General features: G+C 36.3%; 4 protein-coding genes across 6 annotated transcripts in view; all 4 read right to left on the bottom strand.

Annotated features, from left to right (window-relative positions):
- LOC143452944 (glutathione S-transferase omega-1-like) overlaps window positions 1-17,228 on the bottom strand; it is a 62,661-nt gene that overhangs the window by 28,689 nt on the left and 16,744 nt on the right. The gene's annotated exons all lie outside the window — the stretch shown is intronic.
- Window positions 1,940-4,612, bottom strand: LOC143452022 (plasmanylethanolamine desaturase 1-like). 2 transcript variants are annotated; one of them, XM_076952834.1, is made up of 6 exons: window positions 4,253-4,612; window positions 3,809-3,889; window positions 3,409-3,528; window positions 3,036-3,269; window positions 2,515-2,707; window positions 1,940-2,398 (listed from the first exon to the last, which is right to left on the bottom strand). In XM_076952834.1, the coding sequence occupies exons 2-6, from the start codon at window positions 3,861-3,863 to the stop codon at window positions 2,257-2,259; spliced, it is 744 nt and encodes a 247-aa protein (XP_076808949.1). In that variant the 5' UTR covers window positions 3,864-3,889; window positions 4,253-4,612; the 3' UTR covers window positions 1,940-2,256. The 2 variants fall into 2 exon arrangements, with proteins under 2 accessions (XP_076808949.1, XP_076808950.1); XM_076952835.1 differs by lacking the exon at window positions 3,409-3,528.
- LOC143452598 (plasmanylethanolamine desaturase 1-like) lies at window positions 6,245-10,118 on the bottom strand. The gene is made up of 5 exons (XM_076953633.1): window positions 9,861-10,118; window positions 9,616-9,735; window positions 9,013-9,249; window positions 8,689-8,881; window positions 6,245-7,340 (listed from the first exon to the last, which is right to left on the bottom strand). The coding sequence occupies exons 1-5, from the start codon at window positions 10,024-10,026 to the stop codon at window positions 7,199-7,201; spliced, it is 858 nt and encodes a 285-aa protein (XP_076809748.1). The 5' UTR covers window positions 10,027-10,118; the 3' UTR covers window positions 6,245-7,198.
- LOC143451890 (CD209 antigen-like protein D) lies at window positions 14,180-17,056 on the bottom strand. 2 transcript variants are annotated; one of them, XM_076952658.1, is made up of 5 exons: window positions 16,640-17,056; window positions 16,454-16,574; window positions 15,760-15,834; window positions 15,078-15,213; window positions 14,180-14,792 (listed from the first exon to the last, which is right to left on the bottom strand). In XM_076952658.1, exons 1-5 carry the CDS (start codon window positions 16,715-16,717, stop codon window positions 14,519-14,521), a joined length of 684 nt encoding a protein of 227 aa, XP_076808773.1. In that variant the 5' UTR covers window positions 16,718-17,056; the 3' UTR covers window positions 14,180-14,518. The 2 variants fall into 2 exon arrangements, with proteins under 2 accessions (XP_076808773.1, XP_076808774.1); XM_076952659.1 differs by having other exon boundaries at window positions 16,685-17,055.

Genomic DNA, 17,228 nt, shown 5'->3' with positions numbered 1-17,228 from the left:
ATTTAGAGACCTTTCAACTTTTTTCCACTAAAAATTGCACTAATCAAATTAGATATGACTAAGGCGAGCACAAAACGCCGCAAAATCAGTTAACGGCTCTATATAACTTAAGCAGAAGCAATGGACATGCGAAAATAATCGTGGTGCTAAAAGTGCAACAATTAACATTAACAATATATTATGCATTAAAAAAACACCCGTTTGATTTATTTTAAACATGACTCAAACAATAGCTCCATGTCTGCACACTCAAAATTACTACTTTAAATTTCATTACAGCTTAAACATGTATGATAGTTATTAATTATCAAAGCGACACTTTAGGCTTCAATTGAATTTTCCAGTTTTCAACCTATCCACAAGTTGTCTAAGTGATCCAAGTAAAGTTAGTGGATCAAGCAAATCTGTTTTTTTGAGGTGTCCTACAATAAGCCTTTTTACACTGCTACCTGCCATATTGAAATAGGTGCAATAATCTGGCTTTTGCCTTTCGTTAACAAGTTAATAAAGCTGCGATTCGTAACATTTTTGTCAATTGCAAGATGTTTAACGGTCATATTATACACCCTGCGCTTACTCATTTACTTGTGTAGCGAAATCGTCCGAAACACACTGAAAACAACTATAGGCTATTTCATATAATAGAAATTAGATTAAGATTTAAAGGTAGATTCTGGTTGGGTTTAAAAGTTATGATTATGATTATGATGCAATGTCATTGTCTTACTAATAGCATTTCATTTAGCTTTACAAGTAATTGCAAAAAATAGCTTTGACTTTACGATTTTTTTCAGTAAAATAGGGCAACAAGCCAGTGACAGCAATTGCAAAATGAGAATTAACGATTCATTGAACATTGACTTATTCCTAGCCTAGTTACAGAATTATTGTCTGAATGCTTCAGTTGTCCAGTCAAATTCATCAGTATCACGGAAAAACGTTTTCCAGGATTTTTGCTAAGTTAACTTAAATTAATTTTTCTCACGCCATTGGAAACATTACGGTAACAGTACTGCACTGCTAGGCCTAGAAATTGCAAGTCAACAATTTTCCGATTTACCATCCTGCCTGTGCCACGTTGTATTGCGCTGGTTGAAGATTAACTTTTTATTTGCCGTTTGGGCAAACAAATCCCGATAGGCACCAAGACAACAATAAAACCAGGGGTGCCTAAAACGACGATCGCAAAGCCCCTTAAAATCGATCGTCCATCATTCAAAACTCAGAAAATTACACTTAGGCTTCAGAACCAAGTTTGTATTTATTTTTCTACAGGGAGGTTGTGTTTTAAAGCTTCGTTGAATCTAAATCAAAGTCAAAATCGTTGAATATTTTACTTAATCATAGACACTACATAAACCGATATTACACATACATTACACTGCATTACACTACATTAAATTTATAGAGACTACATTAACGTGTTAGTGTAATATGTATGATTTAATATTTTATATATTATTTTATATTTGTATTGTCTTTAATTTACTAAGAACGTAAATGTAATTAGCATTTGGTATTATTTAGGTATTAAACCAATAATTTCTTTTTTAGTGGATCTTTTTGATCTGCCTTTGCAAAGGTAATTCGAAAATTCAGAAAGTTCGGGCACAGTTGATTTAACCAATTGAGGCGGTTGGCTCCAAGCTACAATCAAAACAGTACTTTCAACCAATTATAACGTCACAAGAATGTGACGTCGTACATCGCTTTGCAGACAGAAACAGAGAACATGAGTACATGTAGTCGAATTTAGCTGTAAATGAGGGCAGATCTACTCAATCGTGATTCGATGCGTTGTTGTTGCTGTTTAGTGTTCTGAACTTATTTACCAACTAAATATTTTTGCTTGACAATTTGTGTCAATTATATGCGTTATACAAATTCATAAAATGGCATAAAGGCGTAGCCTGAGACCTGAAAATTAACATAACATGGCCAACATTAAAAGCATTTGGTTTATTCAACAACATAATCAACACGCGTTGAGACACAAAAAAGCAGTTAAATTTATCCTATTTTTGAAGTAACATGCCAATTACAATGTTTATTCTCCGAATGATAGAAATTTTGCAAGACTTGACCTAAGCCCCGATTAGCTAATTTGTTTTGTGAAGCAATTTTTGAGTATCACACTCACACACATTATTGATTTATTTTTTTAAAAACGTATTGCCGGAATTTAGAACTGTTTACCAGTATCATTGAACAGACCATCGTTCATGTTTTGCGTATGAAAGTGAAATATAGTAAAGTTCAGTAACGTTTGTAGGTCCATTTCATGTCATCCGTTCTTGGTTTTGCTCCTGTAAGGTATTCAATGATCGCCTCCAAGATGGTCCAAAATTTCATCTTCTCTAACGGATAATCTAACCAGCCGGTTGTTATACAGTAGTGGCTAAAATGAAAGACATAAGCTAAAAGATGTGTAGAAAATCGTTGGTTAAATTATGCTTAGCCTACAGCAGATAGACCAGATTCAAACACAGCATCATGTAGGAAATAGCGACTCACGTTTCATGTGGTGCAACATGATGGACACGGTGATGCTGCTTAGGCAAAATAATGTGAAGATCTTGAAGAAAAGTGACCCATGCTGGAAGACCGAAGTATGTGTGTGACCACTTATGGATCTGATTGGTGAAGCACACGAAGAAGAAAAACGAAAATAAAAATATTTCAAAGAAATAGTTGCTTGCGATTTCCTCTGCAAATATATTTTTGAAATGGTCAAAATAAGCTATAGCCTATTAATTGCACTTAGGCTTAATTGCGGGTTCAAAAAGTTGTTATGCTTATGACTATAAAAATAAATGTATATAAAAATTTATGCCAACTTCTATGTCATCCTCTAGAATCTACAGTAGAGTCTAGATTCTAGAAGAAGGCAATTGGTTAAGCTAAAATGCGTTGGGTTAAAGTTTAAAAGTTTAAATTAACAAAGGTGCTTAATATTAATTATAGTAGGTTTTATGGGGCAGTTTAGTAGCGTTGAAAAAAGCGCTTACAGCCTACCATTTGAATAAAGTGCATACCCTTGGATGATGTAAAACATTTGTATACGGAAAAGGTCATTGGAAAGATGGGAAGCAAGCAATTATCGCCGTTTGTGTCTATGAAGTCCCAACGAGTAATCCCTGTTGGATCGATATGGTGTTCTCTGAATGAACGGATAAAAGTGCCAAGTATGGGCAACTGTATAGAGCCCCAGCTATCACAACCCCAGTGAACCAGTCCAGTGGCAAAATCGGCAGCTAGTGTGCCGGTACCTGAGTACAAAAATAGCCTGTAAAACTGCATGCATAATAGTCTACGTATTAACTCAAGTGCAAAATACGCCTACGCGACGTTTTTAATTGGGCTAACAGGGCGCAATCTCAATTCTTTTATCGGGATTAGCCTACTTACAAATCAAGGGAATTAAGTAAAATGTGTAAGACCATCGAAAGTGATAAACGAGAAAGGAGAAGTCGATTGTCATCAAGATCAAACTCAGAACCAAGGAAATGGTTTCCTGTAACCTTTTTCCTGCAAGTGTTAGTAACAAATAACAATCAACCTATCAGCAAAAACATTCGCTTGTAGAGAAGAAGCGTATAGCTTATATAAAAAATAACTTAGTAAGATTATGTACAATAACCAAATAAAAAAAAACACAACAAAGGAATTATAAATTTTCAATTTATAGCCTACTTCTTATCGAAAACTGACAAAAAGCGTTCCAAATTAGGCCTATAAAGCCAATGAGTTATTTTTACTAGAGTATGAGGTGATTTGTTTCGCCTTTTCAAGAAAGTTATAGGCCTACCTCTAGAAACGGATGTTGTTTTTCTCCCGTTAACATTTTCATTTCTTCTAGCCATGGCAATGACATCTACTCAAAGCATCTCTGAAGAAAACATCAACAGAAATTTTCTTGAATGCTAACGTTGTACCAATCTGTATGGTACTGTAAGTGTTTCGTCATAAGTAGGTCACCATCCCTTTGTTGAAAACAGTCGAATGGGCGTACAAAAAGCTGACTGACAGTCTTAACTATAACGTTGTCTTACAGTTTTTTGACATTTAACGTACAAAAAGCAGCAACGCGTAGCCCATTAACATCAAAAAGTAATTCATTGTATAAAAGTAGATTTTCTATAAATGCTACCATTTATCAAACACAAATATTTTCTTGCGATTTTGAATTCGCAAACCTTCGAGAAGACACAAGCTAACGCTAAAGTCAAAGATTTTGTAGATTTCAGCTTACCTTAAACAAGCGGGCAAACATGAGAAAACCTTCTACTCTTTAAAACGTATGCCTTGTCTGAGTGCTAATTACAACAACTGCAACGACAAAACTAAATATATTAAAAAGCTTTTAGGCTAACATAAGTTCTATTTATCATTTTCTTGGTTAAAGCGGTAGATACTAGGAGTATAGGTCCGCTTTCTGTCCTGCGCAAACGTTTAGGCTACTTAAGACAAAACAACTTCCCTGTATTAGACTATCAAAATTTCCATATTGCACAGGCAAAATGCGAAGCTAAGCAGGGTTAGGAAAAAGGGCACGCAAAATATTCAGTTTAGGTTAAAGCGGTTTTATTAAAAGTTTGAACCACTGCAGATGATAGGTAGGGCTCTCATTTAGTTTGGGACAATCTTATGTCAAAGGTAACTACAGTAAAAAAGAAAAATACTTAAAATATAGGTTCTATTCAGCTCTAAGTACAAATTTTGAGGTAAAAAAACTGAACACCCCGTTTTTGCTAAACAAGATCTTATTTGAGGTAAATCATGTGATGCAGTTTTGCGTTATTGGTATACGCAAGTGCTTCCGCGTAACCCAATTAAGGCTTCCGTTTTGCAAATTTCGTGAAATTGCTTAATACCAATGTTTAGTTAGTTATCTAAAGAGCGTATATTCACGCTTTTAGTTAATTGCTTTATTTAGCACAAGCACTGTAAAAATCGGACTTAAAAAACGGTGGCCTCGGTGCCACCACTCTGTCGTTTGGACATATTTGGACGATAAAAATCGGTCTTATAAAACTAAAGACTTGTAGCGGCCACGGTGCCACAATGCAGTGGTTCTGTCGTTTGGACATATTACCGAAAATCGTGTCTGCATTGATTACTGCTATCGGTGGTATTTGTTCGCTATGTATATATCGTGCGTACATGTACTTCGAGCAGACGATACCAACAATACAAGTTGAGATTTTAAGAGTCCAGATTGTTTTAGTAGGCTACGCTCGGGACAGGTCGTGCCCATTGGGAGCAAACGCAACTTTCTTTTACTCGTTATTACGGAGTCATATCATAACTTTTCGAGCGCCGCAGGTTAATCAAACCACGAACGCTTGGAATATAATCGGCCGAATTTCTGACAACCCTTTTTGCAAGTAAAATAATTTTATTGTTCGCAAGCAAATTTTGTCTATGAATACGTGGACATTAGACAAAAGTGTAGGCTATGTATGCGAACTAAAAATTGCTTTGCAGCCAGAAATATGCGCTTGAACCGCACACGAATGCTGGTACGACCTCTATCCTTGCAAACACACTGTCAAGTCGAAATGATGTCGAAAACGTCATTCTACAAATTTGCAACAAATATTTGCAGCCCATTAATGCTTGTGACACTACGTAAAATGAGGTTTTTAAACTGTTTTACGCAGAACGTGCTTGCATCATACGTAAAGTATTCGCATTTTTCGTTCTGCAAAATACATCGCGTAACAAAATCATACAATAAAACTTTGGAGATAGTGAAGTTGAAAGGAACAACACACTGACAGAAAAGTATACAACAATCTGTTTTTGTCGTAATATAGATTGCATTCGTAAGGAGTTAATAACTGTGCAAATGAAAAATAGAAACAGAATTAATGTTTTCACCGTCGCCCAGCGTACAATCCAAAATATATGGCTTTCCTAAAGATAAAACACAGCCGGAATCGTATAGATTTGTCGCCCATAACCTTAAGGTGTTAAAGATAGGCGGTTAGGAGAATGGGTACGCAAAAGGTTGATCTTAGTCATTTAAGGTTTTGTTGGAGTTATATTTAGATTAGAAGATAGATTTAGGTTACTATGTTATAACATTTAAGTTAGATTAACAAGAAACTGTGAAAAAAAGTTTTGCACGCACGACTTTTTAGGTCAAATAGAAGCAGCTTAACCTAAAACTGTTACTTCCGTATACATTATGAGGCGCCACTTAAACACGCTCGAGTCAACCGTAAATTCGCATTGTGCGAAATTTGCCGCACGCCAGTAATACAACATCTTCGAAGATAGCTATTAAAAGTTCCAGGAATAATGCAAGCTTTCGTCATGCAAAGCGTCTTAATTACATCACTTCCGTTGTGAGGCAAACATATTTGCATCGCACTGTAATGTTGTCCGAGGCGGGCAGCAATCGCGTGGTATAAAATTCCCTTTACAGTAACATTTCATCCACAGTCTACATTTCACAGTAAATATTGGAACCTTGTACAAAATCTAATGGTAGCAATGTTTATGTTACGTAATATTTAATATTCTATTTATATGAACAACGCGAAAACACTTTAGTTAGGACGTAGGGAAATATTTCATAACAAACAATACTTGAATCGACAAAATGATATCGAACGTGAGAACCGCCAAATCAATTGTAACGAAATACAACAGTAACAATGGAATACTGTAAAGCGTATACAAAAGAATGGACATACGGAGCGCTATTAATTTGAGCTTAAAAATAAGTAACGTGTAACGGTAGCAGAATTAATGTTCAAATGTATAATTTTCTTTAAAGAAATAAGTTGCCATATAATGAACCTAATGCAGGCCTACATGTTTTTGAAAGTACTGGAACTTTATAATTATGAAAATGAAAAACACAAAAATGTTGCTACTTTGACTATATGACATGCAGTAAAAACAAAAAGACTACCAAGCACTAAACCATTCTCTTATGCGAAAAAAGGTAATTTGGAATAATGCGGCATACGCTGCTGTAAGTAACATGAATATACAAAAAAGACTAAAAATTGAAACTAACAAATGCTAAAATTGCATGGTATTATGCACAAAATTACACTACAATGATGCTAAAGATTACAACAAGAAATACAGCATGGTCAGTGTAATACAAAAAAAACGAAAATGAAACCTTTCGACATTGTAAAGAATGACCCACTGACCCAATCAGAATGCCTTTTGCTGGTCAGTGACTCTTTTTAGCCCACTTTAAGTCATCTGACCGCGGTTTAATTCCAGTCGTGATTTCGATAATCTTCTCCAGTGTAGTCCAAAATTTGAGCTTCTCTAATGGGTAATTCAACCAGCCGGTCGTTATGCAGAAGTAACTGGAAAAATTAAGAGAACATTTTACTTTTTGGTAGCCAAAACCACTGCTGCAACTTTTGAAAAGAGTATACTATTACTATAAACATTATCCTTTTTACAACTAAATATTTTGAATCGGATTGGAAAAGCACAAAATACAGTATATAGAAATCATCAGCATAAATACAAACCTACAAAATATAACATAAACAAAAACTCTTGACGTTGACAGTATAATGACAAAAAAACAAGCTATCTATACCAGCATTCACTCAATGATACTTTGTGCTGTATGGGCATGGCGTGAGTCTTGACATTGCTTATATTTAAAGAACGTTTAAGGTTGAACAATAGGACACATAGCAACTCAAACCGAAGTGCCATAAGTAAAATAAATAGACAGTTCAAACAAAACCATGAATCAAAGTCCAACTTCAGTTGTCTCGCTTTACACAGGTAATAGAATGCTAGGTAAAATCTGCTGTTATTCTGCTCTTGAATGCAAAGGTTTCATAACAAAAAACCGATATAGCAAAAACTTTATCACATACCATTAGCGCAACTCTCTTACAGCGAAAGCTAACAGTCAGACTAACAGGTATGTCACAGCTCTCTCACAGTTCTTTTTCAAAACTTTGATAAACTCATAATGTCTTAAACGATATCACTCGAATGCCTATACATGCTTCAAAAACCACCAATATTAATTGAAAGTATATTAATGGCTTCAAGTGGGCTGTAGCAATAACATTTAGGAAACTCAGTCGAAACAATCACAACCCTGCAGTTAAAAGATTATTAAAATACACACAACAGTGGAAAGCAACAAGTGTAAAGCAAACGATCAAAGCAACTAAACGAAATGAGATAAAAAGATTAGACCATAAGCGAGATCACTCCTGAAGGCTTATGGTACTTTCAATTTTGATAATTAGTAGGCTAGTGTGGGTAGGAATACTAGACCTAAACAGTTGGTGGCATTACCGGTGCCAGGTTTTATGCCACATTGTATTATTCTGCTTTTAGATCAAACAAACTTTAATCCTTTCAACAAATTGGATGTGCAAAAAGCCAAAAGATTGAATTAATTATGATAATTTATAAAATACACATTTTACACCCCAATTATGTTTTCATGGTCATTTGCTGACAATGTTACCAACTTGAGCTACTTAAAACTTTGGAACTAGTCCATTCGACTTTGGATTAACAAGCTTCTACTGTATTCTAAAAGCATTCAACAAAATACAAAAATGCATCTAAACATAACAGTTGAAACCTACTGCTAACAATGGAAATAGGTGATGCTGACATCAAAAAAGTCATTTTCAATTTTGCACAAGGCTACTTTGAGTCAAATTCACTCACGTTTCATGTGGTGCAACATGATGGACACGGTGATGCTGCTTAGGCAAAATAATGTGAAGATCTTGAAGAAAAGTGACCCATGCTGGGAGGCCGAAGTATGTGTGCGACCACTTATGGATCTGATTGGTGAGACACACGAACAAAACCAACGCAAACATGTATGCTTCGTTAGAGTAATTGCTTGTGATCTCATCTGCAAAAAAAATTGATTAGCTGATTTTGTTTACATTACCCATTGGTTGCACATAAACTACAGATCTCAACGTATTTTTCGTTACCAATTTCTATAGCGCTTCAAATAAACCCAGCACTAAGACAACGTACCATTCGATAACGTACAAAACTTGTACACAGAAATAGCCATAGGAATGATGGTCAACATGAAGTTGTCGCCATTGGTTTCAATCAAATCGTGGCGAGTAATGGCTGTGGGATCAATGTGGTGTTCTCTGAAGGGCCGAATAAAATTTTTCCCCACTATGGGTAACTCAATGGAGCCCCAGCTATCAGCTGCCCAGTGAACGAACCCGGATGCAAAGTCAGCGGTCAATATACCAGCAACTAACAACATAATGCCACCAATTAATTATTTTAATTGTAATGCCAACTGACAAATAAATTAGCCAAAACCAAAGAATGTATACGACTTTTCACAAATAAGCAATTTGTTGTACCATATGTATACATACCATGATAAACCATGCTGGCATGTAGTCTACCATACTTACACATAGTCATACTTATCAAACAAAACCAGTATAAATACATATATAATTTAATCAGCAACTTCCAACTTTCTTTTATGTTGAATAAAAAAAGTTGCCTTATACCATGGTATATACCAGAGGAAAATATGACATAAAATAACATTGTATATACTACTTCATTTTAAAACCAGATGCATATTATTGTATATTCATAACTCACAGACTGAAGGAATCATATAAAGCAGGTGGGAAGATTTGAAGTGGTAGACTAAGAAGCAGAAGTCAGCTGATGTTAAAATTGTGCTAAGAACGACGCATATAACCTCTTGGAGTCTTTTTTCTGCAATGTTTACAACTAAATGTTGTACAACCCTCAACAAGCTGGGAATTGTATTTATTCTGTTTCACAATGTATCAATCATATATGCAACAAAACTCAATACCAAAGTGCAAGCAATATTTTACCTCTTGAATAAAGCTGGGCAAGTTCTTTTGCTCCTTCATGATTCGGGCCCCATCTGGCAGTTTTCGAAATTGAATTTTGTTGGCTTACACTTTCCTCTTCCTCGATCATCGCATCCATTTTAATGGGCTCATCAAGGGACATTTCAGTAGTGGCATAATTTTCCATGACATTAATATAAGTAACTGGAAAATTTTTTTTTATGACAAACTTTTCCCCATATAACCGTTTCCTTACACCCAACCTAAAATATAAAATGAAGAGAAAAATATCACAATAATAAAAAACATGATACTTCTCCCAACAGTTCTACCATTGCTGCTCGAAAGCTCTGAATTAACCAAGGTATTGAATGAACATTGCTTTTATGATGCTGAGCGAGACTTTCATTATCAAAAAAGACCTGCTAATTTTTTTGAATACGTTGGTTTAACTATTATAAAGCTTTGGGCCCAACATAAAGTTATTATGAGTTCTGGTATATATCAGTTCGAAGTGCTTCATCAGTTTGCATAAAACCAAAGGGCAGTGGTCTATTTGTTGGTTACCCCTATTGAAAAGTTGGCTTTTATAGTGCACCGACTAAATACCCCAATAAGTGTAATGCCAAAACTTGTACCATGCTAACATAACACTTACAATATAGAACCGGACTGCAGAGTGTGGCAGTTTTTCCTGAGATGTCGAGTGTTCAGAAGCAAAATTCCGGTGTGCAATGAAGCAGCTGGTGTGCACTGTGACTAGTGGCACAAGGCTGCCCGGCGTTTGTACAGGCAAGGATACGGCCCTACACGATAGAAATCAGGGAAAAGATCAGTGTTTCTTACAGATATCGGTTTTAAACATCAATTTTGCAATACAAATCGGAGCAAAATTTAGTGTCCCCCTTTTTTGAAGACACCGGTTTTCCCTGGTGTGCAATGCTGTTTTGGAAAATAAATTTCGGGTGTGCTGTTGCCATACTCTGCAGTCTGGATATAGAATACAGAGATTGTATAGGGGCAAATAGCAGTTCCGTGCCAGAAAATTGACGCAAAAACCAACTTCCCAGTAGGGGCAATTACCAAATGGTAGGAAAGGCTACTTCAGTAAACGGCTATGGAATTAGCATTTTCCTACTTTGCGGCAGGAGGAATAAAAAAATGAACAAGCACTTCCTCCTGAAGTAAGAAAATACAAACACTTTAAACAACATTTAGCCATAGTGGAAAGTGTGGCACCTACTTGGACAGAATTCATCAATGACATGGTGTAAAATGACAATGATTTACAATAAACAAGACTGACTGTTTGATCGCCATTGATTTATAACAAATAAACGAAGAATTGAGGATTCAGTGCACACCATCACCTGATCACGCCAAATTTTGCGTCTTTGCACGTCAGATTTCTTGTCGAAAACTGAAATACTTTCCAGGTGGGTTTAAAACAACCTACGGGCTAGGCTTAACACCAACTGAATGCGGTTCAACAATATCGTGTATTTTTCTACCAAACTGCAGAATATAGCAAGAGTACACCCGAAAGTGACATTGCAAACCAGGACAAACTAGTGTCTTTAAAAAAAGGAGTCACTCATTTTTGCTCCAATTTATACTCCAAAATTGGTATTTAAAAGCGATATCTATAAAAAAGAATTATAAAAAGGAAAACACTTCTTCCTCGATTTATGTAGTAAAGCGCCGCCCGAGCCTGCACAAAAGCCACAAATCGCAGTGCACACCAGATGCTTCCTTGCACACTCGAAATCTTAGCAAAAACTGCCCTACTCTGCAGTACGGAACTTCTTTTGAACTTAATAAAGTTTAAGCCTTTGGTTTTTGCCACTTTTTCCTGCTCGTTATTAGCTTAATTGTTCGTGAACATGTGTTTAATTGTGCTATAACTACAACTGTAAGCATCCTAACTTCCACTCCGCACAGTTCATGGCGAAAAATAAACAATACAATACATAGTATAAAAAGGTATCCTTTGGTCGTGCACTTGTATGCTAGACCCATCCTGGACTGCACTGGTGGGCTAATGGGCTTATGGTCCGTCCAAACAATACAAAAGCAAGTGTTGCCAGGTAATCTGCAAAAACTCTAAATATTGCTTGAAGTCTAGAGAACAAGAGATGATTAAGAGGGCAATTAAGGGCATCTAAGATGTCTATGGCATACTGGCATACATACTTCGTTCTCTTAGTCTTCTAGCAGTAGGCCATAGATATCTTATATATAATAACTAGATATCCAACTACCTTGCGCTTGCGCTTTAAGAAGTGAAGCCAGTATGGGTCCGCCATTTTGTCAACATATGCGACCAGAAATGGTCTGGCGCGTATGTGTTGAATGCAACATATGAAAGGATTATGCGACATTGGCGAATAGTTATGAAATGGAAAGACGTTTTTTGATGCAGACGATGCTAAGCAATATTGCTAAAGCTCAATTGCATAGTTAAAGGGTGTTTGGCGTTTAAATATGGGCCTAGATACTGGAACGGCCGGTACAGTACCGGGATCATTAGCGAGCAGTTTGTGCGAATGGTAGGATGTTTCTGGCAATAAATTGTTGAAAGTAATTTTTTATGTATCAATCATTTGCTTTGGATCATGCAACTCTTACTCAAATGAAAGGCTACAACATTGCCTTATGCTAAGCCTATACGGTACCGGTAGGCAATTAGCCTAGGCAAGCTTACTCATTGATACAGCTAAAATACAAATAATTACAAAAACAATCGGTGATAGCGCAGTGCAAACAGCTCGGCTTTTCGAAAAACTTCAATAGAATTAGGCCTATACACAGGGTTGCCATACCGTCCTTATTTCTAAGATTTGTCCTTATTTTAAAGGTCCGTGTCTTAGAAAATATGTTTGTCCTTATTTCTAAGAAATGTCCTTATTTTCACTTTCGTCCTTATTTTTAGGGCGGAGGTGGGCACTTTTGTCCTTATTTTGGGCATTTTGTCACCTTTACGACACCATTTTGTACCAAAGAGATACCAAAATTATGAAAATACAGATAGTGTCTTGTTTTTTTTTTTTTTTTTTTTTTTTAGGAACATTGGTTGCTTTCTCTTGTTGTACACTGTTTAAGGTGGTATTCCTCGTTCATTTTCTAGTCGTCCTTATTTTTGAGTTGAGACTGATGGCAACCCTGCCTATACAGAACTAATTTACAATTGGCTTTTAGCCTTTGTCTCACTCTCTCCCAACGCTTTTGGGCGCATGTGTCATCGCAGGCTTGCTTCACTTTTCAGCGAGAGTTAGATATCTAGTTATTATATATAAGATATCTATGCACCCACCATGCACCCACCTCATTCATCAAGGTACAATGACCAGCCACAGCCGTTCGGTTGGATTTCTCATTCGACATACGATTAGCCTTACAACGATTATTTTAAAGTTTAAAAGATGGAATTATTACCGTTAGCTCATACGAATGGCTAATCCGTTCGTTCCTTTTTCCCTTTCCTATGAGCTAATTCTTGACGAATCGGGTGTTAGAAAGGTCCCGTAATCCGCGGAATTTCACTAAAAGCTTGAATGGGTTGAGAAAAATGAAACGCTGCATCCAAAGATTACTAAGTAAGGAATGGAAATGTAATGACGTCATCATCAAAAACTTTCCGATAACTTAATAACTTGTAACGGAAAGTGGGTATATGACACCTGAACTTATACATGAAATGAACATAAACTTTGTATAAAGTTTTTGTTTGAACATATTTGTTTTTACTGACAAAAAAGCATCTCGATAAATTTTGTTTCGCCCCTAGAAAGAGTTCACTTGTAAAGACTGGTCACGGCTGGATGGCTTGTAGCACAAATGCTGTTACACTTTAATTTGAGTGTATTTATGTTGGGTTTACAGAGCAGTTGATTCGTTGGGTTTGGCAGTATGCACTTAGGCAAAATAAAAAAATAGTATTGTGGTAATTAAGCTTAAGCAAAAATTAGTATTTTATTATTTACGGTTGAAAATGTGTTAGTCTTGGCCTGATGGTTATCAGCCAAACAACTTTAACATCATTCACATCACTCCATGCACATTCTTTAGGCTACCGGTAACATTTCCGTATTTGTTTTCCGGTTTCAGAGTTTTTAGAATTGATTTATCAGTTACCTACTATTTTGCTTACTACTTCATAAGTCTAGTATTGAATAGTTTTGTATTATCTTGTGATAATATTATAATATACAGATCAAACACGATATAGAGTTCTCATTTTCGGACATCGGCTTACCCAACCGTAACATTGCGTTTCGATGACTTCCTGTTTGCCGTTTTGAGTCGTGATATAAATATCGTGCCTGTCTATTTTACGTGCATTATTTTTACTATCAGATTTATTATTCACAGTTGTTCAATGTTTACAGTGTACTAAGTTAAGCGCTGTAACATGGACGTCTTTATGCTGTTGCTGTGTCAATGTTCTGTTCAAATGTAGTCGTTCAAAGAAGCTTCAATATAATCACATTAATCAGTTTATACAGTTGTCATATTTGATCAAAGGTGGTGCTTCCACGTGTGTTGTCGAAAACTGTGTTTGTGGGACAAGGGCTTGCAGATATACAACACTGAGGGCAATAAGATACTTTGGACATGTTGTGTAGCGTTTGTACTATACAGCACATAGTAATCCTATATACAGTGCTTGGTTTGTAGATTCACTGGCATGCAGCTGCCGCACTCTTCTCGCACAGAGCATATAAAGTAGCGTCGCAGGCAATATCATATATCAGGTGCGGGGGATCCCCGGCATGGCTGATCCCGACGCAGTGTTCATTGTTTCTTGCGTTGTTTGGGTCACTGTTCTTCCAGCCGGGACTTGGATCATTAAATGGGTTCCCGTCGATCCAATTAAAGTGACCCTCCCTGTCCAGGTCGGTCATTCCAATCCAAATCCATTGAGTAGTGGGAAACAAATTGTCCGCTACTTTTCTAAAAATTAATACGTAAAAATAATTTATTAATACATGTTTCAAAACTCTTTTATGTTAACTGTACCGAACAGTTTTTTGTTAATTATTATGTAGTTTAAGCCCATAACAGTGTATTTCTTTAAGCCTTATAAAAATACTCATTAACAAAAGTCCTTTTTTTTTGTTTTTATTAATATCGTGTGAACGGTTTACCACTTTTGTGACCAGAGTAGCATATAGGCTATATCTACAAGGTTACAAAATGGCCATTTGATAAGGATTTGATCGGTCTAATACAACTTACTTTCTCATGTGGAAATTCTTTATTCCCAGAGCTGCTAGATCACCTCCAATCTGTTGACATAGCATTGTACTTTCTTGCCAGTTTTGCTTGGTTGATGAAAGTTGGTACTGGAATCCGTTGTTCGGACTATACCAACCTAAAAATCAAGACCAATGAACTATAGTAATAACAGAGTGACTATTTTACATTTTTAAAACATTTTTAAATGTTAAACTGCATTTAACAACATGTCGATCGGGGGCTATAATGAACTCATTTGCCCCGGGAAAATCTTAACCTTGCTCATGGCGTGGATCGGAATCCTAGTACTATAGTTACTCGGTTCTGTTGTTAACCGGTTAGAGCGTTGGACTTCTTTTGCGGTTCGTGTTTGATCCCCAAAGATACAGTTATTGTAATGCCGCTATAGGCATAATATTCGATAGTATCTCATGGAGTTATGTTCCTTGGTTTTGTGAACAACCAACCAACCAACTCCAAATTCGGAAAAGGTCACATAAAAACAAAACCAAAAGGTCAAAATGAATAGAACAGAAAAAGTACGGAGACAAGATTGTTAACTGGAGTTCAAGTAGCAGGGAATCATCGCCAAACTTAAGTCATTAAAAGATTTATCTCACTCCGAATGTAAAATTTGCAATATCACGACTTTCCATCAAGCCTGTATACAAGTATATCTAACCTGCACAGGGAATTAAACGGCGATTCTGCAGTGCGACGATCATCTCTTCATGTTGAACAAGTGTGCGTTGGAGTTCTGATTTCATCGCGTATTTTGTCATCGATAAGGTAGACGTTTTGAAAAAACAAAACACAATGTTACATAACTTTAATTATTTTCACTTGATAAGTTACGTAAAAGAGCGTATAGTGTTGTGCAAACGATGGCAGGGATGCCGGCGTGAAGTTTTGGGTACCGGCTTTCTGCTGGTTAATTATTGGATTTTGGTCGCTCGATATGTGTTTTCTCATTCTGTTATTCATTTTAAAATGAACTTGGCAACACGCAATGTACTATGCTGTTTCTTGTTCACATGTTACTTGTTATCATTCATCTTCTTATTCGTAAACAAATTAAATTATTGTAACAACAATAATAATAATAATAATAATAATAATAATAATAAACGATATCAATTTACCGATGATGAATGAGCAACTGAAATCATATCCAAGCAAACTATGACCAACTATTCATCGGTGCTGGGGATACATTTTCCAAGTGCAAAACGTGTACAGAGGATAATCAACATATAGATCGGTAAAATCGACATATTTACTTAAGCCATCAGTATTTCGAGGCAGCAGAAAGCACATGGCTGGTTGGTAGGCCAACCTATTTAAAACTGCACTCTACGGTCTTTGTGACCTTATACCTGCAACTGTGTTGTTTAGTCTTTGCTCCAATGAGATGATGTAGTCTGCAAATGCAATAAAACGAAATCGTCTTGTACTGATTAACAGAAAAAAGCAATAAGGTTGTCGCGCGATGCCAGTCTAAAAAAGTATGCAGTATAATAAAAATAAACAGAAATCTAAGCATGAGTGAAGTTTTTTCTCACTTCCAAGTTTTTGCAATTTTTCATTATTTTGGTCCCCACTTTCACCTTTATCCCCTTTTGCCCCGGGCAAACCTTCATCTCCTTTCGGGCCTCATCTTCCAGGTTGGCCTTGTAACCCTTTTAGGGGTCGGGGTTGGTTTTGAGCATCAAGTAGGGTCGCACAAGCTTCCGTTTGTCTTACACAAGCCGAGTAATCCTGGGCAACGGAGATCGAAATCCAGGAAACTATGACAAGAATCCGAACCAGCATTGCAGTTTGCAAACTAGTAAAAGTGATCGGCCTAACACATAAAAAATATGGCAACATAGCTTTTGTAATACAATAAAAGCTTCAGCTTTGAAAATTATTGCCTGATAGACTTAAAAATATTGATTTGCGACAGACTATACTTGATGTTTTACATAAGCAATAAAGCAAAAAGACACCAGTTTATTTCAGACACGAACAGATTAATAGCATCACCGAAATAGGTTCAAAATGGCCCGAGTAATATCATCAAAACAACACGTTTCGTATTTCTTCCATACGTAACAGAATACAGCCTTGGGTTTATGCAATCCGGCGATGATCTTTATCCAACAATGTGGA

This window comes from Clavelina lepadiformis, chromosome 4 (genome assembly GCF_947623445.1).
Source record: "Clavelina lepadiformis chromosome 4, kaClaLepa1.1, whole genome shotgun sequence".
NCBI lineage: Eukaryota > Metazoa > Chordata > Ascidiacea > Aplousobranchia > Clavelinidae > Clavelina > Clavelina lepadiformis.
Note: the sequence above shows the minus strand (reverse complement) of the source record. Positions and strands in the feature narration are given on the sequence as shown.

What these genes read in the sequence shown, in the direction of transcription:
- LOC143451890 (XM_076952658.1), bottom strand. Translation starts at nt 16,717, where the DNA reads ATGAAGGTTTGCCCGGGGCAAAAGGGGATAAAGGTGAAAGTGGGGACC. An exon ending in CCGTTTAATTCCCTGTGCAG is followed by an intron (nt 15,214 to 15,759) that starts GTTAGATATACT and finishes CTTGATTTTTAG; the next exon opens with GTTGGTATAGTCCGAACAAC. An exon ending in AAGAATTTCCACATGAGAAA is followed by an intron (nt 14,793 to 15,077) that starts GTAAGTTGTATT and finishes ATTAATTTTTAG; the next exon opens with AAAAGTAGCGGACAATTTGT.
- LOC143452022 (XM_076952834.1), bottom strand. Translation starts at nt 3,863, where the DNA reads ATGGCTAGAAGAAATGAAAATGTTAACGGGAGAAAAACAACATCCGTT. An exon ending in AACAACATCCGTTTCTAGAG is followed by an intron (nt 3,529 to 3,808) that starts GTAGGCCTATAA and finishes TAACACTTGCAG; the next exon opens with GAAAAAGGTTACAGGAAACC. An exon ending in ATGTTTTACATCATCCAAGG is followed by an intron (nt 2,708 to 3,035) that starts GTATGCACTTTA and finishes ATATATTTGCAG; the next exon opens with AGGAAATCGCAAGCAACTAT.
- LOC143452598 (XM_076953633.1), bottom strand. Translation starts at nt 10,026, where the DNA reads ATGGAAAATTATGCCACTACTGAAATGTCCCTTGATGAGCCCATTAAA. An exon ending in TGCCCAGCTTTATTCAAGAG is followed by an intron (nt 9,736 to 9,860) that starts GTAAAATATTGC and finishes TAAACATTGCAG; the next exon opens with AAAAAAGACTCCAAGAGGTT. An exon ending in CATGTTGCACCACATGAAAC is followed by an intron (nt 7,341 to 8,688) that starts GTGAGTGAATTT and finishes TAATTTTTCCAG; the next exon opens with TTACTTCTGCATAACGACCG.